Source organism: Equus quagga, unplaced genomic scaffold (assembly GCF_021613505.1).
Source record: "Equus quagga isolate Etosha38 unplaced genomic scaffold, UCLA_HA_Equagga_1.0 146_RagTag, whole genome shotgun sequence".
In the NCBI taxonomy this organism is placed as follows: Eukaryota; Metazoa; Chordata; class Mammalia; order Perissodactyla; family Equidae; genus Equus; species Equus quagga.
This window is the reverse complement of record NW_025796728.1, coordinates 2,948,242-2,967,975: the sequence shown is the minus strand read 5'-3', so window position 1 is coordinate 2,967,975 and position 19,734 is coordinate 2,948,242. Positions and strand designations below refer to the sequence as shown.

General features: G+C 37.2%; 1 protein-coding gene across 1 annotated transcript in view; it reads right to left on the bottom strand.

Annotated features, from left to right (window-relative positions):
* The window catches only part of LOC124232912 (protein furry homolog-like), a 243,199-nt gene that overhangs the window by 26,667 nt on the left and 196,798 nt on the right, over positions 1-19,734 (bottom strand). Inside the window, exons 45-54 of the mRNA XM_046649823.1 lie at positions 18,972-19,066; positions 17,283-17,890; positions 16,892-16,989; positions 12,037-12,207; positions 10,079-10,219; positions 7,115-7,312; positions 5,543-5,704; positions 5,341-5,415; positions 4,829-5,005; positions 1,093-1,296 (exon numbers count right to left, since the gene is read on the bottom strand). Coding sequence (XP_046505779.1) covers positions 1,093-1,296; positions 4,829-5,005; positions 5,341-5,415; positions 5,543-5,704; positions 7,115-7,312; positions 10,079-10,219; positions 12,037-12,207; positions 16,892-16,989; positions 17,283-17,890; positions 18,972-19,066 — 1,929 coding nt within the window. The remainder of the gene's footprint in view (positions 1-1,092; positions 1,297-4,828; positions 5,006-5,340; positions 5,416-5,542; positions 5,705-7,114; positions 7,313-10,078; positions 10,220-12,036; positions 12,208-16,891; positions 16,990-17,282; positions 17,891-18,971; positions 19,067-19,734) is intronic.

The window sequence follows — 19,734 nt, the reverse complement described above, 5'->3', positions numbered from 1 at the left end:
TTTTCCCTTGCCTTGAAGAAGCTCTTTAGTCTGATGAAGTCCCATTTTCAACCATTCCTTTAAATGAAAACACTCGCATGGACACCCAAGCCTTAGGTGGCATGGATCTGGGGGCAGACTGCCCGGTTCAAATTCAATTACCTGCTGTGTGTCCTGGGACCAGAACTGAAATAACTGTACTTACTTCGTGTGGTTGGGGGCAGAGTTCTAGTGACTAATCCATGTAAAACAGCTTGAACAGAAACTGGCACATCTTAAACACTCAGTGAGTGATAACTATTGCTATTGTTATCAGCAACGGCTTATCATTTAACACTTAAATGGGGAGTTCGTTGAAAGACATTGGGCAACAGTGAGATGTCAAAAACAGGAGAGATGACAGGCAGCCAACCACAAGCTGACAACTTGACATTATGTCTAAAGCCAGCTCAGCCCCCGCCATTCAACATCGCCGCTGTGTAACTGTAGCTGACACCTGGTCTACACTGGTTGCTCCCTTACCACATGTATCATGGTAGCTATTCCATACCTTCTATGCCTTCTCTCTCCTCATACTGCCATCTTGAAGTTCCAACCCACTACCCTGCATCTTTATCCTTCCTCTCAACCTCACATTTCTGAAATGAAGGCTACTCTTGCAGTCTTCATTTTCTCATTTTTCACTCACTCTTTAAATCTTTGTCATCTAGCCCTTGGGATACAAGTCAGAACCCCCATATCAATGACTTGATCTTGAAAGAGACCAAAACTGTGCTCTATCTTTGCACATCAACTAGGAAAGAAGAGCGGGTAGTGAATTAAGTATCCTTCAAGATGAGGGCCTCTGACTGTGCACAGAACAACTGCCATGACGAGGAGAAAAGCAATATAAAATACGTCTTAGCTGCTAAGGGGAGCACAGTATCAACAAATGTTTAGTTCTGTCATGAATAATAGAATACTCCATTACAGCTGCAATTTTGTATTTTCATTTCAGTGTGTGCATTTTAACCAAACTGAAACGAAAATCAGAAAATCAAGAAACACTAATGGCCAAGTTGGAGGTTAAGAGGAAAACAAGACCGACTGTCACCATATAAAAAGGTAGTGTACCATCTGCGTGCGTGAGAGTATCTGGCTTGCAGTGAGGGCCGCTTCCTCTTCTGAGGACTCATCTGTATCCTCCTGGTTTGTCAGGTTCAGGCTGGGCGTGCTGCTGGAGCACTGGTACTCCTGGAGGGATGGAGTGTCCCCTTTGTCAATACTGTCCAGTGAGCGCCTGCGGACTCCCCAGTTGAAATTGTCCATACTTTCTCCCTGGAAATGTAAGACATGATTTCTAAATCCTCAAATACATGCTTATAAATATGGTAAATGCAATAACACTAGGAAAACATATACTGAGATGAAAGATACTTAATGCATCGTCATAAGCAGAGTTTCAATCAGCCCTTCAATTTCTTGAAACGGTTAAAACATCATTAAATATTTATACTTAAAGAGATCAAAATATTTGGTTGATAACCTATTTTAACTAAATAATTTTCTTAACTTTCTATCTTGTATTACTGGGGACCAACTAAATCTACTATCTAGGCCATTTCTATTCTAACACACAAACACAAATGAGACTACCAAGACAAGTACGTCACAGACGACAACAAAGAAACAATCCACAACACCAGGCTGCAACTTACCTGCAGCTCCTGGTTAGCAAAAAGGAAAACACACAGAATTAGAAAGAACGAAGACAAACATTTAAATATACGCTACACTTTTGGGGAAAATTCTTTGTGATTTCTCACACCCAAAGACTGATTCAAGCTCTGGATTAAGCTTTGTGCAGGAAGCAACATGTGATTCAAATTACTTTTTTTATGCAAAATATATTGTGAAAAAGTCAGAGACAGACACTTAAAACAACATTTCTATGATACACTTTGGCAACACAAACTCTAAGAAAATCTTCAAAATTTACATAGATTGAATACTTGATACAAGGCAAAACTGACTGAAAATATCCACACTCGGTTGACGACATACAGGGTCACAATTATTTCAGTCTGTAGGACGGCTCTGGCTAAATCCAATGGTCATTTCTTACTATAAAATAATTTAAAATCGAGATTACAGCTATCAAAACATAACCTTTGCCAACTTCCAAAGGTCAAGAGGAAATACGACAAATTTCTATTTCACCCCAATAACGGATTTATGTAAATTATGTTTCTGTTATTCTAAGCTGATCCTCCTTTTGTAAGGATATAATTCTTTCTTAAGCCCTGATATGACAAATCACAGTGAGTTAGCTAGCAGACTATGATTTATTTGTGTTCCTTTACTCAAGAGGGATTGTTCAGAATAGAGGTTTTCAAATCTTTTTCTTTTTTTTATTGAATAAAGCAGAGGAATACTTATTTCAAATAAAATTTAAGATGCAAGTCAACTGGGCAAAACTGACAAACAAAACCAGAGCTGCTCTGGTTAATAAAGGTGGCCAGGAGGTCTGCCCATTTGGCCCTTGGATCTTTCCCTGTTCTCAGGGTATCCTAGAAAACAGGGCTCTGCAATCAGGGTTTGAAAAGCCACGTTCCTAAAACATTTCAAATATTATTATGTAGCATAACACATAACAATGGCCACAACACTCGATATATATTTGGTGAATGAATTGAATACACACTGTGGGCTTTCAAGGTTGGGAATACTTTGGAAGTGTCATTAGAATTAATTCATTTATTATTTTGTAGCAAAGTATTTCCTGTTACTATGTTTTAAGCACGACTATATTTAGGTTTTAGAAAATCTCTGTCATTTGATTTGGCCTAATTCTGAGGCATAAATTAGCACCACCTTCCCCAAATTACGGTGACTTGAATCAAAGACAGAAGGATAATAAGCGTCTTTAATTCAGTCTACGGTTCTATTTAAAAGCCACATTTATTACTACTGACATTTTAAAGTACTGGATGAACTTGGAAGCATTTACAGTGTTCTTAGAGAAAAAAAGCAAACAGAAAAAATAACCTTACCATTACAAAAATGTCAAGAGCCTGCCTTTGGAAATTTTAAATTCTGAACTGAAAAAAGCAAATAACTACAGAAGAATTTAGCAGCTGCTCATGCCCTCGAGGCAGGGCCGCAGGTCCCTTCAATTCATAACGCTTTTTTGCCTGATTATGCAAGTCTGGCCTATTTCCTACGTTTTCCAAATTGTGGGAGTGAAGTCAATCTTAGAGGGTGGTGACTTGCCCTTTTTGAAAAAAACAGAAACGAAAAGAAGAGAATAGAAAACATCGGTATGCATGGCATAGAGTAAGGATGCATATTCTTGAATTTTTTAAAATGTGTGTCTATATATCTACATGGATGTGATATAAAATGTTATTAACTATGAATTACAGTCAAAAAAAGTTTAAAAGCCACTGCCCTATAAGGTGCTGAATAATACTTGTTCTTGGGCTCCTATGAACCTGTACAACTGTGGGAATGTATAAATGGTTAACTATTATATAGGAGCCTTCTAGCTCATATCTGCAGGGGATGCCGAAGCATACAGGAGGCCCTCCCTAAACTGGTCTCCTATCAACAACCAACAGTGTGACACGGCACAGGCCATTACATTTCATTCCTCCGCCTCACCTAGTAGCACTAAAGGAAACATCCCTTCAAGAGAGTTGATGAATGCATACGAATTATATGAGTGTTTAAATTCTTCGGAGAGACATATATCAATGACATGGTATGGATACTTGACAATAAGGCATTTTGGGCTCCTCACGTATAGATATTTGTAAAAGTTTTAGAAGGAACATTTTTTTGACCTATTTGACATAAACTTTCTAGCTTTAGGAGACTGTGGTTTATGGGACTGACATTAGCTATAGGAATTCATTCTGAATAGTCTAAGACAACCAGGGCGATCTATTCTCTTTGCCACAATGATTGTTTTAGAAATTGGCACATGTGCCAGCTTGGGCCAATGAGATATGACAAGTATGCTAAAAGCATTTAGGAGAACAACTTCTTCACTTTTATGAGAGCGTTTCTGGAAGCAGCCCTCACTTCCTCTGACCAGTACTGTCTGTGGACATAACCATCTCGCCACTGTCTGAGCTGACTGGTAGAGAAAGGCAGAACCTAGGGAACTACAGAGAAATAGCCAGAGACCTCACTGAGCCATATCTAAATAAGTAATAACTCCAGATCATCTAAATTTTGTGAACTAATAAATCCACTTTTGGTGTTGGATTTTCCACTTAGAAAGCATCTAAACTGACACAACTATCAGTTTAATTAAACAATCATTTTAGAGGAGAAAGCCCTTTGGGCATGAAATGAAGTGAAGCATTTGAGAGAGCTGGGTATGTCATAAAGAAGAGAGTGGTGAGGAATGTCATAGGAAGAACCTCAGCCATTTGCCATGGGAAAGAGTTCTGGAGAGCCAAAGCCTTCTTAATCATCAATTTAGTAGCAGTGTTTAGATTTATACTTTAAAATTGTTTGATAAATTTTAATATAATTTTTTACTATTTTGCTGCACATTAATTTGTATAGCTCATGTAAAACAGGATCTAAGTAGATCCTAAATTAGAAAAACACTTGTGAAGAAATCCATTTTTTTTACTCTATAGTTTTAAAGATAAAGATGAAAAATTAGATTTTCCTCTTATTTCAGACTTATTCTGCTGTTGACTAATTATACTAATCACATTCAGTTCCCAACTTAGATGTTTATCTTTTTGACCTTACACTGACTTTAATAAGGGAAGAGTCTATGGTCAAATCCTTAATTCTCATATAGTTGCAACTCTTCTATAATACCATAACGGAAAGCCCATATCCTTACCTCTGCATCTTCCAATTCAACATCTAAAAAGTCAAAATCCTTAAAAACACCAAACTGTTGTTCACTGCTATTATCTTCCACAGCTACTTCTTCCTCCTGAATTATGTCTTCTGTTGCAGAAATTAGGCTAGTCTGCTGGTCACCGACTTCCAGATCCTCATTGGAGGAAAATACAACCTGACCCCACCAGAGGGGAAAAAAAAAAAAAAGGCCATGCATCAGCTTGTCACTCTGCACACGAGACATCAGTGCCCTGAGAACCACTGCCGGGCATATCTGTCAATGAATCCAGAGCTTTAATTTGGTCTTCATGTTAACATCTAACTGGCTGAATACTTAATTAGCAGAGCTGCCAAGTGTCACAAAGACAAGTAATATTTTTTTCATTCTTAGTTAATACCATAAGTGAGGAAAGTCAGAAAAAGGCAAGCAAGGAGACAGAATAATTTCCATTTCTTCGTGGACTAACATGATTTTTTTAAACCTTTACACATGCCTTCCCGATTACTCACAGATGGATTCTTCGGAAGGCCAGATTCTGGACCACAGAGAGAAAGCACATTCATTAGCTTTTCTCTTGTTCTTCGCTAAAGAAAAAAAAAATTCAAGTGTTAGTATTACTGATATAATAAGATAAATTCTCGAGTGTTCACACAGACAACAAAATTGATTCTTCTATTCCATAAATATTCATTTTGATATGCTTTTACATACCTGTGATAACTGTGGCCTTTTCCAACTGACCGGGACCAAGGCATTAGAATTCGAACCCGAAGAAGTTGAAGAAGTACTTCTAGTAACAGCAATAACTTTCGGCTTCCCATTTCTTCCGGCTGCGCTATGCTGATCACCATATTTATTTCCAATAATTGGGGTCTACATAGAAACAAAATGCCAGTGTCTGACTTACATAATTCAACATAAAAGGGTTAATAGTGTATCAATAATGACATTTTTTTACAAACAAAAAACAGCATAAGGAGAAAGATTACTTAGCACGAGGCAGATGTTACAAAAATCAAAGGTAATGATGTCTTTTTTTTTAATTAAGAGATTTCACTTTTTTGGAATGAGTCTCTGAGAAGACTATCTGAGAGCTTATTCCTATTTTAAAGACAGATCTGCTTTCTTTAAGAACTACCACCTCCGGCTTTCCCCCCGTGGTTGTAAAATATATCCTGTTTGAGAGCTCAGAAAACATAAAAATTATTTTAAAAAATCACCAGTAATCTCACCACTCAGATTTAATGTCTGTTAACATTCTGCTGTTTCTTCAATGCATATTGTTAAGTGTGCTTCAGTAATGTGCTTTCGCAAATATTGAAGATAAGTAACAACTCCGAAGAGGAAGATATCTATATAGTGTCTTACTACAAATCTGATGTATAATACTTCCAAAATTATTTCGGTAAAAGTTCTATGATGATCCAAAACTCACTTATATTTATTTGGCTTTGTGAAGTGTCTTGAATTTTCATTTGAATATTCAAGCTCATTTGCATGTTATACAGTCCCTTTATGATCTGGTTCCTGCTTATCTCCCTAACCTCAACTTCTCCCACTCCCTCCTGAACTTCACACTCCAGCAAACTGAACTTCCTGTTGTTTTCCAAACATACTGTGCTTTTACGGACCTGTGTTTTGGCACATGCTGCCCCCTCTGCATGGAATATTCACCAAGCTTCTCAGGTCTCAGTTTATTTTAGCTTTGTTTTTCCTTCCACAATTTCAACTAAAAATCCTTTAAGAGTTCCTACTGCTTCAAGATAAAACCATCTTGTTACTATGGCAGGCAAGGTCCCTGATCTTGCCCCACTTATGCCTTCAGCCTCATCTCTCATCACACTCTACCGCCATTCTCTGTACCCTGCTTCCGTGCTATGGAAGTTTCCAGAGCACCATGCTTTCTCACACTTACAAGCCTTCATTCACACATGTTGCCTTTTCTTGGATTTAATCTCTCCTCCCCAAATTTCAACATATGCCTGTCTAGGGTTATTTATCTTTCGACATCAGATTAGATGTACATGCTATATATTTCTATAGTACTTCTAACTTACTTCCAGCCAAAGCACTTACCACAATGTTTATTTGCCTATTTCCCCAAGAGACTGTAAGCATCCTGAGAGTAACCCTTCTCCCTACCCCCACCCTGTTTTCTCAGCACCTACCACAGCATCTGCTACTGAGTATCAGCTCAATCAGTGCTTGTTGAACGGGAGAATGAATAAATGAACAAAAGAAAATTTCTAACAGAACACTTGTATCAATTCCTGAGCGTCTTACCTCAGATATATCAAAATGAAAATCTAAGGTCTTCCCAGGCAACTCCTTAGAGACATTATTAAAAATCTTAGTGAAGGATATTTCCGGGGAACCTATGTCTCCTCCATAGGTCTTGGGAATATCGCTGGGCACAACAAGACTTGCAGAGCGAGACACCACGAGTTTTAATATGTTAAGGGCTTCCTTCCAATAAGGACTCTGGTTTAAAAAAAGAGAAATATAAAGGTTACAAATACATTATTTACCTATGAACAAAATTTAGTGTGGACTGTAGACAATGAAAATACTGTTTCTACAAAAACTCTTGAAAACTATTCATTTTTACTTTGAGGTCCTTCACAGAGGGTCTGAGTTACAAAAGGAAAGAAAACAAGTTATTATTTGTGCTGTTAGATTTACAAGTCCCCAAATACATAATAATGCTACCAATTCAGAATACTTTGCATTTCTCCCCAATGAGCGCTTTATAAATACTATTAATTTCCAAAGTCTGATACCGTCATCTGGCATTAGTGGTAAACAAAGGGGTTGTGTACGTGTCAACTTTCTAGATGAATGAAGTTTATGGCTTTAAGACTCTAAACTTTAGATATGTTAAGCCTTGGACATAAACAATTTTTAATGCATACTTTCTTTTTTAGACATAAAAATATTAAAATACTAAAAACATTTTAGATTTTTCTTGATGACCCAAGCCCCAAATAATAAGCACAAACACTGTGCTAAAGAGAGGCTCTCTGGGATTACTGAGTTGCATAGGGTGAGTTTTTTTTCTCCTACCTATATGATGGCTATGTTTTTTGAGTTACTGTTCTGCTTTTAGTTTTGTATATTTCTACCAACATAATTTAGGAATGATTTACATGACAGATGTATATATGGGGAAGAATCAATGTCTAATAAAGAATTTATATTTATCTTTTACCATCTACTGAAAAGAATAGACAACATAAAAAAACTACTTTTTTGCTTATTTATGGTACCAAAATCACATCTCAACCTTGTATGACATATGTTGTTTCACAGCTGACAATTCTAGGGTAGGAAAAAATGCCACGAGAAAAAGGAAGTGAAAAATCTTTGGCAGAACAGAGTCATCCAGTTTAGTTAATAACATCTTAATATGAAGACACCTAAAGCACAAAATATTTAATAACAATAGAACTGTCCGTATTATGACATTTTATGCATATCATTGTAAAAATCAGTTTGTTTCCATTTAACAAAGTTATGGCTAAGTAGAAATCATCATCTTTTTTTTCTGACAGAGATAATTAGAAACTCTGGGCATTGTGAGGTGCTCCAACATTTCCAGGGATGTTTCCATAAATTACATTGGTAGCTGTGTTCCAAATGTAAACGACTATCAGGAGTTCAATTCTGTAAAATGTTTAATGTTGGAATAAAGCAAAGTCACTATCTGTGATGACCCGTCAGCTAAATATGACCTTGGTTCACACATCTAAAAATAAACTTGAAAAGAAATTTGAGTCACCATTTTGAAATTAGGAGATTTTACAGCAGAACCCAGATTTCTAGCTTCTCTTTAAAAATTCGAAGTTCTGGCCACCCTGGACCAGTCCTCCAACATGGCAACTGTTAGAGGAAGCCAGGTTGTGCTGTTCCTTTTAGATGGGGAACGTGCAATTCACTGAGTCATAAGTCTATGCCCTCCTTTGGTTACTTGCTTTCTCAGTGGGCATGTGGGCTTGTGGTTCTGAACAAAATAAATGTATTTATATTTTATAAATTAGTAACTCAATGTGTTTATGTTTCTGTGGAAGATTCAGCAAATATTTGATGAGTTAACTTCTTTACACTTTAAGAAGAAAAGAGAAATGTGCTTTAGGAAAAAAATACAATTGTTATTTGGTGAAGCCTTCCTCAATAAGAGATAAGGTAGAGAAGATACAGGGGGTCACCAAAGAATCTTAGGTTCTTTTGAATATTTGCAATCACCAATTTTCAAGGGAATCTGAAAAGTAATCTGGATTACCTAACTGAATAATGGAAAACATTTAAATCCAGTTTTATTACTTTCAGATACAGACTAGGACACAAACTCATTCCTAGTCAAGTATTTCCATTTGTAAGTTTTGCTTTAGTGAATGCAAATATAACTGGAATAGAAACATAGAATATTAATCTGTGAAGGTTCTTAAAGAGTTTGCTCTCTTTGATAAGTTGTATCCACAATACTGATCTGCTCAGCAAAGCCTTTCTTAACAGATAGTTCACAGGTGAAATTTAGAACAGACCAGGTTGATATGACGTAACTTAGATTAAAACTTTCTACTTTCTAAACTTCTGGTGCTTTTATCAGACACAGAAAGCAACTCTAAAATACAGACTCTTCAAAGGGCTCTTCTGTTTCTAAGAGTAATATTTGTTTATTAATTATGTAGAATCTGATTAAAAATAGGAAGGTACAGGGGCCAGGCCCTGTAGTATAGTGGTTAAGTTCAGTGTGCTCTGCTTCAGCGGCACAGGTTCACAAGTTCGGATTCTGGGCACAGACCTACACCACTTGTCAGCCATCCTGTAGCAGGTGACCCACATATAAAACAGAGGAAGACTGGCACAGATGTTAGCTCAGGGAGAATCTTCCGCAGCCAAAAAGTAAAATAAAGTAAAAGGAAGGTGCAAAGAGTCACAATTCTAATTGTACTGTCTAAAGATGGTGACTGCTGCCATTTTGAACATCCTTTCTAGTCATTACTGAAATGTATATTCGTAGATGTAATGGTTAAAATTCAAATTAGGAATTAGACCAATGTTACCATTCAGATTCTGCTTTTTGTCACTTACAAGGAGAACGTTTTTCCACATTGTAAATATTCCTGAAAACATGATTTATGGACTAGCCACTTCCCTACTCTTGAACATTTAAGATGTTTCTGATTTTTATGATTATAAATCGTTTTGAGATGAATATTTCTATACATAAGTTTTGTGGTCACTCACCTGTACGTATTTGCCAATAATCTTTATGATCTCCAGATTAAACTGCTTGACGGGGGCAGCAGAGAGGTCAATGTGACTCAGAAGACTGTAGATGATCTGTAGTAGCGACTGCTGCATACTGGACAACCCTTTTTCTAACAGCTAAAAGCAAAATTAAAAGGTGTGCTTTAATCAAGTTAAAGAAAATTCACTATTTAGATTTATGATGTTGAAAAACAACAGATTTAAACCATGAATTTATAGCTGGATGACTAGAAATCCAGAGACTAATAAAGGTAAAAGGTGGTATCTATTTATTGTTATTTGTCCTCAGTTCAGAAAAGAGAAGTAGATATTTTTCATCTTAATCTTAGCATTTTCTTTTATTTCCTTAACTAATTTAGTTGAACACCATTTACTTTAGGTTAAGAAGAACACCGCTATACCACCATCCCCAAAGAGTGCCTCCCCCAAACCATTCACGCCAGCCACTTATTAGCCATGTGATCTTGGACATGTTTCTTAACTTCTCCAAGCCTGATTTTTTAAAATAAAATAGCGGTAACACCTACTTCATGCAGTTTGCAGGACAATCAAATTAAATATACATAGTTTTAAATATACGTAACTAGCTTTAGAACTGTTGTTAGTAATACTTTGAGAGTTATTAATAATAATACAACAAGGACAATTTACACTAGTAAGAGTAACATTTGGGGCAAAGCAGTCTCTCTACCGAGTGGACAAATGTTGCCCTAATGTGATGCAAACAGGCTGCATTGTGCCAGTCCCAGACCTTGGAACCCCACGATTAGATCCTCAGGGAGGACTACTGTGACTTTAGTCGTGAGCTTTATGATGGCGCCAATGTGAAGCTGGTCTAAGGCACTGCAATTCAAAGCCAACTAAGGAGGCTAGGCCTGGTTTATGTTGGTCCTGGTCCGAAAGGTACAGGTATAAGATAAACCTAGGGACTTGCATTCACTCGGGTTAGGAAGCTGCCAGGCAGACAGTTCACACTGTCAGCTCCCTTGAGTCTAAAGCTCACAGGAGCAAACCTATCAAAATCAATGCTTTAAAAAAATTCACACCAATCCTGAAGCATTTCATGATATTCAACATCAGTGACGTAGCTAAGGTAAACAGTTTGATGAGCAATACGTAAAATATTTATCGAGTTGTGAATAATTTCTTTTAAGTTTACAGTGTTTTAGGTTTAATTTCTATAGGCCGACTTTTTAAAAAGGAAGCTATTACTTTATTATATGCTGATAAACATTCTTAGCGACCAAGAATTTCTTCTTTTTGAGGTTCTCCTTGTGGCTATCGACTCAGTAATTCACTTTTCTAAGCATGAAGTTACTCCCTCAAGAAACATTAACTTTTTATGCCGTTCTAGGGCTAGTTTTTTAAATAATTTCATTTTTAGCCACCAAAATCATATTTTAGATTAGGAAGCAAATGTATCATCAAAATAAAGAATTACCCAGCAGAAATGCCTTTGCATGCTGTATTATTCTAGAAGGGATTTCAGAGTCAAGAAGGAATTTTGTGGAAACAAAAATAATAGCCATTCTCTAGGATCAAGACCAGTAAAAACCCATTTTCCATTTGAATTAAAATTACATTATTTTGAGTTTTATGTCACTTAAGGACAGTGAATGAGGAAATACACCCAAAAACCCATTTTCCATTTTAAATAAAGTTGACGTTTGCATTATTTTGAGTTTATATCACTGAAGGGCAGTGAATGAAGAAATAAACACTGAAAATGGAAAAAAAAAACTTTATAAAAACTTCCTTTATCCTTGAAAGGAACTACCCATATTTTTCTTTTAAAAAAGATGTTATCTATATTCCCTCTCAAAGACAGTTTAAAGATTAGTTAGCCTCAGTGCTGCTTCTAGAAATAAGTCTACTTGAAAATTTTGCCACAGAGCGGCTAAACAGCCCCCTGCCCCGTTTTCTTGTAAATTTACCTCTGCAAGATAAGTCACCAGATTGAACGTAGTCTCCGAGAAGGAGTCATGCAGGTATCTACACACTACGTTGATCCAGTTAGAACAGTCTCGGGAATATGTGTGTGTACTGTACAAACTCATCATGTGAGCCAGATTGACAAGCGTTGGGCATTTTTCTTCTGCACAAACCTAAAAACACCAAAAAAAAAAAAAAAATTTTATTCACCTAAAATAAAGATATAAGTTTAAACTTGATTTTATACTAAAGGTATTTAATGAAAATGTTAGATGTATATGTTGAAGATTTAATGCATTTTATTTCAGTACAGAAGAGTTAGAAGAGAAGAAAAGCACAAGGCATTCTTAAGAGAATGACAGACAACATGGAAAGATGATTAACACGTCAAGCACTTCCACAGGTGTTAAACAGTATGGCTTTTTTCAGTCTGATGCTCTGTAAGACTTTCTTTGGTAAAAACCCATACGTGGTTTTGTGAACCATATATGTTATTTTGTACTTTTTGAAAAAAAGAGTTTTGTTTTGTAAAATCTATGGTTCAGCGCACAAGGAAACATGCTGGCTCAACCTGGGAATTCTCAGCGAGGTTCAGAGCTGCTGTGCCAACAAACAAACGCTTCGGTCTCAAGCTCCCCAGGGTCTCTCAGTAGAGCAGTCAAGTACAGACAGCCTCAACACGTGTGAGGTATTCAGAGGACCTCACTGGAGCTCTGATAATACTCTGAGTCTTGCAGCTCCAATGAATGGCAGTCTGCAGGGTGGACCCCAAACGGCTCTTCAGGAAATCACCTAAAGCTCTTCAGGTTCTTGGTCAGTCATGTAGAGGCCACTTCAAAATGTATTGACTTCTAGAGTTTCTTTGACACAGTACTATGGAATCTGAATCAACAAACGTTTGGGAGGATCTTACTGACCAAATGCACCTTCTTAGTCTGTTCCTTGAGTTATTGGTGAGGACGTTCCTGAGCCTCCTCTGGGGGACACCTGAACCACACAGAACTAGAAAAGGGCCATGCTAGTCTTTCATCCCTATCTATCAGAAAAGGCCAGCCTCAGGAGGCCACCCCGTGGCTGAGTGGTTAAGATCGCGCTCCACTTTGGTGGCCTAGGGTTTCACTGGTTCAGATCCTGGGTGCGGACCTAGCACCGCTCATCAGGCCTTGCTGAGGCACCGGCCCACGTAGCACAACTAGAAAGACCTACAACTATTGACTGAGGGTATTTAAGGAGGAGGAGAAGAAGAAGAAGAAGAAGAAGAAAAAAGGAAGATTGGCAACAGATGTTAGCTCAGGTGCCAATCTTTAAAAGAAAAGAAAAAAGAAAAAAGAAAAAAAGGCCAGCCTCACTGACATTGCTTTTAGTTTTCCTTTTTTCTTTTTCCTTGCTTAATCTTCCATCTTATTGATGTGTTATATGTATTCTCACAAACTGCCTAGAACATTCAATAAAGAAAGTAGAGTGTTACCTTTTTAAATATATATATTTTCAACTTTCAGAAGAATATAACTGACTTTTCTTTTGATTCATCATGTGGACATTATCACTGGACAGGTCTGGGACACAAAGTTGTGCAAGATTGTGCACAGACTATTAACACAGTAGCTTAGAAGCTATTTTATAAAATGATTAAAAGAAGCTGATTTCATGCATTAGCCTTTTACCCATAAAACAGACACCAGGAAGAAAAAAGAAAAATTTGGTTGATATTTCTTATCTGTATTTCAAAATATAATAATATTTTTAAAAATCACATAATTTTATAATTTCACAAAAATTTGTTACTCTTCTGGAAAATTTTTTTTTCTGCTTTTTTCTCCCCAAATCCCCCAAGTACATAGTTGTATAGTTTTAGTTGTGGGTCCTTCTAGTTATGGCATGTGGGACGCCACCTCAATGTGGCCTGACGAGTGGTGCCATGTCCATGCCCAGGATCCGAACCAGCGAAACCCTGGGCTGCTGAAGTGGAGCACCCGAACTTAACCACTCGGCCACGGGGCTGGCCCCAGGAAAAACATTTACACTTTAAATTCTTTATAGTAAATTTTTTAATTTAAAATTTTTTAAAGTAAATTTTTAAAATACAAAATTTTTCCTGAAGAATAAAAACATTGATAGAATTCTTATATTCTTAAAGAATTTTTTTTTAGAGAATGATTTTTTAAAACATATTTTTGAAAAGACAGAAAATTCCTAGGAATACATGCTGTGCAATTATATAATAAAGCCAATGGTTACAATTTAGTTTTGAAATTTCTGAATTACCAAGTTAAAATATGATCCCAAGAGTATGTTTATAAGAAACTTTTTTAGCATACTATTTTTGCCATATGAATAGCTAGAGAGGACAATATTTGTCCTAAGTGTTGCCTCGTTTTGAAATTTCGTGCTCTCCAAGGGTGCAAACAGCAGGGCTAAGGATATTTGCATAATGAGGAAGCACATAATGGCAGAAAATTACTCTCAACAGTTTAAGTGAGAGAATAATTAAGGAATCAATTTAATCCACATCCTGCAGGTTGCTGAAAGCATACGCAAGGAGCCTTTGTGTGCTGCTCAACAGGAAGAAAACAGAGTTAAAAACAGTTTCTGACTCACAGGAAGCCATATTTGATTTCTTAAAAACAAAAAAGATATTTGGGAATTTCCCGTGCTTGGCCTTGGTCATGACAGCAGAGGCTCAACACCCCAGGGGCTCCTGCGTGGGCCAGGCCAGGCGAGGCTGTGCTCCTCACGTAGCCCAGAATTTGGCAGAAGTTATGCAACACGTGTCAGCTGCCACCCTTAAATGCTTCTACTTCCCTTATTATAGGGGATTCATGCTTTTCTTCATACCTCAAAGTAAGCCCAAATACTTTTTTTCCTCATGTTTTCTTTCTTACCCCTCATGTAGGAAAAAACTCCTTGTTTACAACATTTTTCAAATGATGTGTCATTAGAATATTAAAATGAAAGTCATTTTAATAAATTATTTATTTTGTATCACTTTTAGACCTCCTTAATGCAAACACATATTGATGAAGTTTTTTTTTTAGGCAAACGATCATTTTCAAAACTAAGATCTTTCCATTGATTATAATAATGGCTCTTTTTTTTTTTCCCCTGCTGAGGAAAATTTGCCCTGAGCCAACATCCATTGCCAGTCTTCGTCTATTTTGTATGTGAGCTACTGCCACAGCATGGCCACTGACAGATGAATGGTGTAGGTCCACGCCCAGGAACCAAACCCGGGTCGCCAAAGCAGAGCACACTGAACGTAATCACAGGGCCCCCAGGGCTGGCCCAATAATGGCTCTTCTTTTTAAATACATGGTTTTAAAATGATTATGTTAAGAATATCTCCATATCTAATTTATTTAGAAATTTAATTAGGGGTGGATTCAACAGATATTTTATTAAATATTTTCTTGTCATTTATTAAATATTATCTATCAAGATAATGAAAAGGTTTTATCCTTGTTCCTGTAAATGTGACCAATTGGGTTGGTTGTATTTTGCCACTACATTTGCATCCAGAGATAAAGCTGCACTTACCAGTGTTGAAATCTGGGCCATGGAAAGGGGGGTGTTTTATCTGGCTTTCTACATGCTTGCTGTTTCCAATTACTGCTGTGCTACTTGTTAACTGAATCTTAGTTTTTAAAAAGTTGCCTATATAAAAAGTTCTTCCAGAGAAGTTTACTTGCTTGTTCCCTTCTGTTGCTAACTTCTCTGACTGTTCTCCCAGGGCTGTAGCTAGATCCTCTTACTGATCTTGCTATTCACTCACCTCCCCCAGGTCACCCAATTTCCTGTGGTATGTATATTACTTGTAACTTTATATAACTCCTTCTTGTAACTATTTTTATTTTCAGTCTGAATAGCCTTTTCCCAAGACTCAATGACTGACCGAAAAAAAAAAGTTAATTAAGAATTAAGTTTAAGCAGAATGCAAGGTACTTGAGAGATCTTTACTGTTCTTAAGAGGGGAAATTATTAAAAATATAAAATGTCAATATCATATTCTTTTAAAATTAAGAGCTATAACGCTTTTAAGCAAATGTTAACAGACAGTTGAAAAATAGCTATGTTCTTGTTTCAGAACTGTATGGTGGGAGGGAAGGAGCCAAAGAAGGAAGAAAAAAGAATGAAGGGAGTAGAGAGAGAAGATGAAGACAGTGTTAAAAGGAAAACGGCAAACACACAGGGAAAGAAAACTTTCAGAATCCCAAACTCCATTATGCTCTCTTCTTCCTCAGGGTCTTTGCACGTGCAATTTCTCCTGCCTAGAAAACTCCTATGTTCAGTCCTGCTCTTTGTTTCTCACCCAGAGATCTTACTTTGTTTATTCCTGTTCAGCCTTCAACGTCTGCTTAGATATGACTTCCTCGACGAAGACTTCTGCTTTATGTGTCCCTAGAGGACTCTGCCTCCCATTGCACTTATCAGACTCTGCTGGGATTGTCTTCTTACTTGACTGCAGTCCCACTATAAGGCCCATGAGGTAAGTAGTCTATCTACTTTGACTATCATTGTATTCCCACACCTAACCCAGTGCTCAGTAAATATTTGGTAGTGAATAAATGAATGAATCAGAAAGTGACAGAGAGGTAGAGGATAAAGTAGGGAAACGGAGCAGAAAAAGACTCAGACTCAGAGAAGAGTTACTCTAATTAAGCAATTTTATTCACTGTCATTTGATCAGTTGTAATTTACATCATTACTATGCAACTCCTTTATATGAATAAGAATAAAAGTTTAGATGCAAAATTCACATAGGAAGTGACAGTATAAGGATTTTTAAGAGAGTTCCCCCCTTAAGATAAACTCCAGAAAAATTTCCCTTTAGTGTTATCTTTCATTGTAACATTGGCTTACCTTTGCTATTCGACTAGCTGTTTCTTTGCAAAACTGAGTTGGGCTGTCAAAATGCTGGATTAAGTGAGGCAATAAGCAAAGGATGTTAAGAGGAAAGCCTATCAGGAAAAAAAAAGCAAACAATAACCAATTTTATTGCACATTATTTTAAAAGTTAAAGGTATTTTTTTCAATGGTTCACGGAAACCATTTTCTTTTTATTTCCTGGGGTACTCGATCTTCTAAATTCTTTTTTTCGCTTTTACCAAAGAATTTAAGCTACCTCCCATTAAAAAAAAATGACTATAACTGTTTGTGGAAAAGCAGAAATTAGTAGATTTTCAAACAAATGGTTAGTTTACATTTCACTACATTAAAAAGCAAAGAGTTGGTGCAATTCTATTAACGTCACCTGACAACTGGGAAGGATCCACCAAGGTGTGTTTGGAGACAGCGATGAGTTTACTGAGGAGGTGCACGGTCATTTCTTGTGTAGATACTGAGGTAAAGCCCTTCAGGAAGAGCTGCTGAAGGCCTGGGAAATTATTCCATTTCAATTTACTTTGTACATTTTCAATCTTCTCTCGACTCTCTGATTTATCCAAAGGCAAATGGATAAGCAGTTTGTTGAGAAGCCTGAGAGCCAGGAGGTATTCATATTCATAATCTGATTCTAATAAAGATGCTGCTATCCAAAAAATGGTGGCCATCAAGTTGGTAGGCTCAGTAGTGGACTGCACATCATACATTCCTTTCTCTCGTAGAGAGGAAAGGCTTCTCGTCCTTGCTAAACTACTGCTATGGTTTATCCGTCCATCCATTATATCCAGTGTGTTGCTCCGCCGTCGGTCACCTCTTCGGTCACCAATTGAACTTAATCTCAAAGAGTTACTTCTTGCATTGCTGTTATATCCCAAATAACTGCTACTATTAATGGGACTTGTGCTTAGATTGAGTTGTCCAGTGCTTTTCCTGTTAGCTGCATACTTGTTTCCCATTATAGGATCATGGTATGAGGTTCTTCAAAAAAAAAAAAAAAAAAAAAAAGAAAAGATGAATGCATGCACAACCACTTCTTTTGCTATGTTAATTTTACTCTCAAAAACACTGAAAAACCGTCACTGTTACCAGGAAAAATCATTTTTAAGTATATCTGACTTTGCTTAATCCGATTTCATTTCTTTCCTCCATATTAAAATAAAATGTACAACAGTATCTTTTCTATTGTGGCCAACTGTTTCCTTTGAGTTGGATGACGTTGAGCTCGAAGTACAGATTCTGCGACAGCAATTACTGATAACTTTCAGCTCCAGAATTTAGTAAACAGGTCCAAAGCATCATTTATCTTATCCCCGAACTTGATGGTCCCGATGTTCCTATTCTCTCAATGCAGATTCTTTCCCAAAGAACCAAGCTCAAAAATTTATTTTTGATTTCTCCTTCTCCCTCAAATCCAATTATCAGTGATGAAAAATATAATTACAGAATACTTTCACTATGTGTCAGCAGTATGTGAAATGCAAGGAATATCAGACAGAGTCTATTGGGGGAGACTGATATGTAAATGGATAAATTTATATAGCCTGTTAATTGCTGTTATTAAAATAATGAAGAAAAAAACCTATGAGAACCCAAAGGATGAAATAATTAGCACTATCCTGGGGGACTGAAAATTGCTTAGCTAGGACGGGATATTTAGGATGGACCTGAAGATAAATCAACTCTGGGATTTGCAAGGAAGAGAAAGTGGGAGGAGAGGCTACGCCAGGGAGAAGGAACACCATGTGGAGGGTATGAGTCCTCAGGGGACTGGCCTGCTAGGTGGGCAATGGGATGTTGAGGGTGGCAGGATGGAGCTTGTCAGTGAAGTCACGTAGCACAGCAGAGAGATCTCTGACCAGGACTTAGAGGAACAGCACTACCACTTATTAGTTGTGACTTTTCTCAAATCCTCACTGTCTGAGGTTCATTTTCCCACTGGTATTATTATTTTTGGTATTATTCTTACTTACTAATATTACAATATAAAATTATAGTTATACATATTCAGCTACTGAAGTTCTATGTACAACCCTCCAGGTTGCCAGGTTTAAATTCTTACTGAGAAAGGGCAGAAAGAAGATCATAATGCTTCATGGTTTCAGCCAAAGTGTCAATTGCAGACTCCAACGTGAGAAGAAGCTCAATCACAAATCCCTAGAAAAAAGGGCAGATTTTAATTAATTGTGCTCTGGGAAAAAACAAATTGCAATGGACTTCCCAAGGAGATTTAAAAATAGACAGATTCCACCTTACTACTACAAAATGATTAAACTCTTGAGCAACATGATGCTGCTGACTGATGAAAACTCATCAAACTAATGGTATAAATTGATTACAATGATATCACAATTCATTCAAAATTGCTCAGGCCAGGAAGCCAGGAACCAGCCTTGTTACTTTCTCTCACGTCTAAATCAAATCCATCAGCAAGTCTCGAAAATATTATTTTAAAAATATATCCTAAAAAATCTGACCCCTTTTCTCTACCTCCATAGCTTTCCTTAATCTAAGCTACCACTATTTCAGCCTGGACTCTGACCACAGCCTCTGAACTGACCCCTCTTGCCCTCCTAAGGACTCCACCTGGCCGCCAGAGGGAATATTTTTAAAAAGCAAATCATACCCATCACCCTCATCTCAAAACTTTCGAGTGGCTTCCCATCTAGTTTCCCTACTAGACCCCACATGATCGGGACCTGCCTACCTCCTCAAACTCCGGCCTCTGGACGCCCCCATCCAACACGCTCCAGCCACAGTGCTTTACCTCATGTTCCTCAAAAAACCCTATTGCTTTTGCCTCAGGGACCTTGCACTTGCCAGTC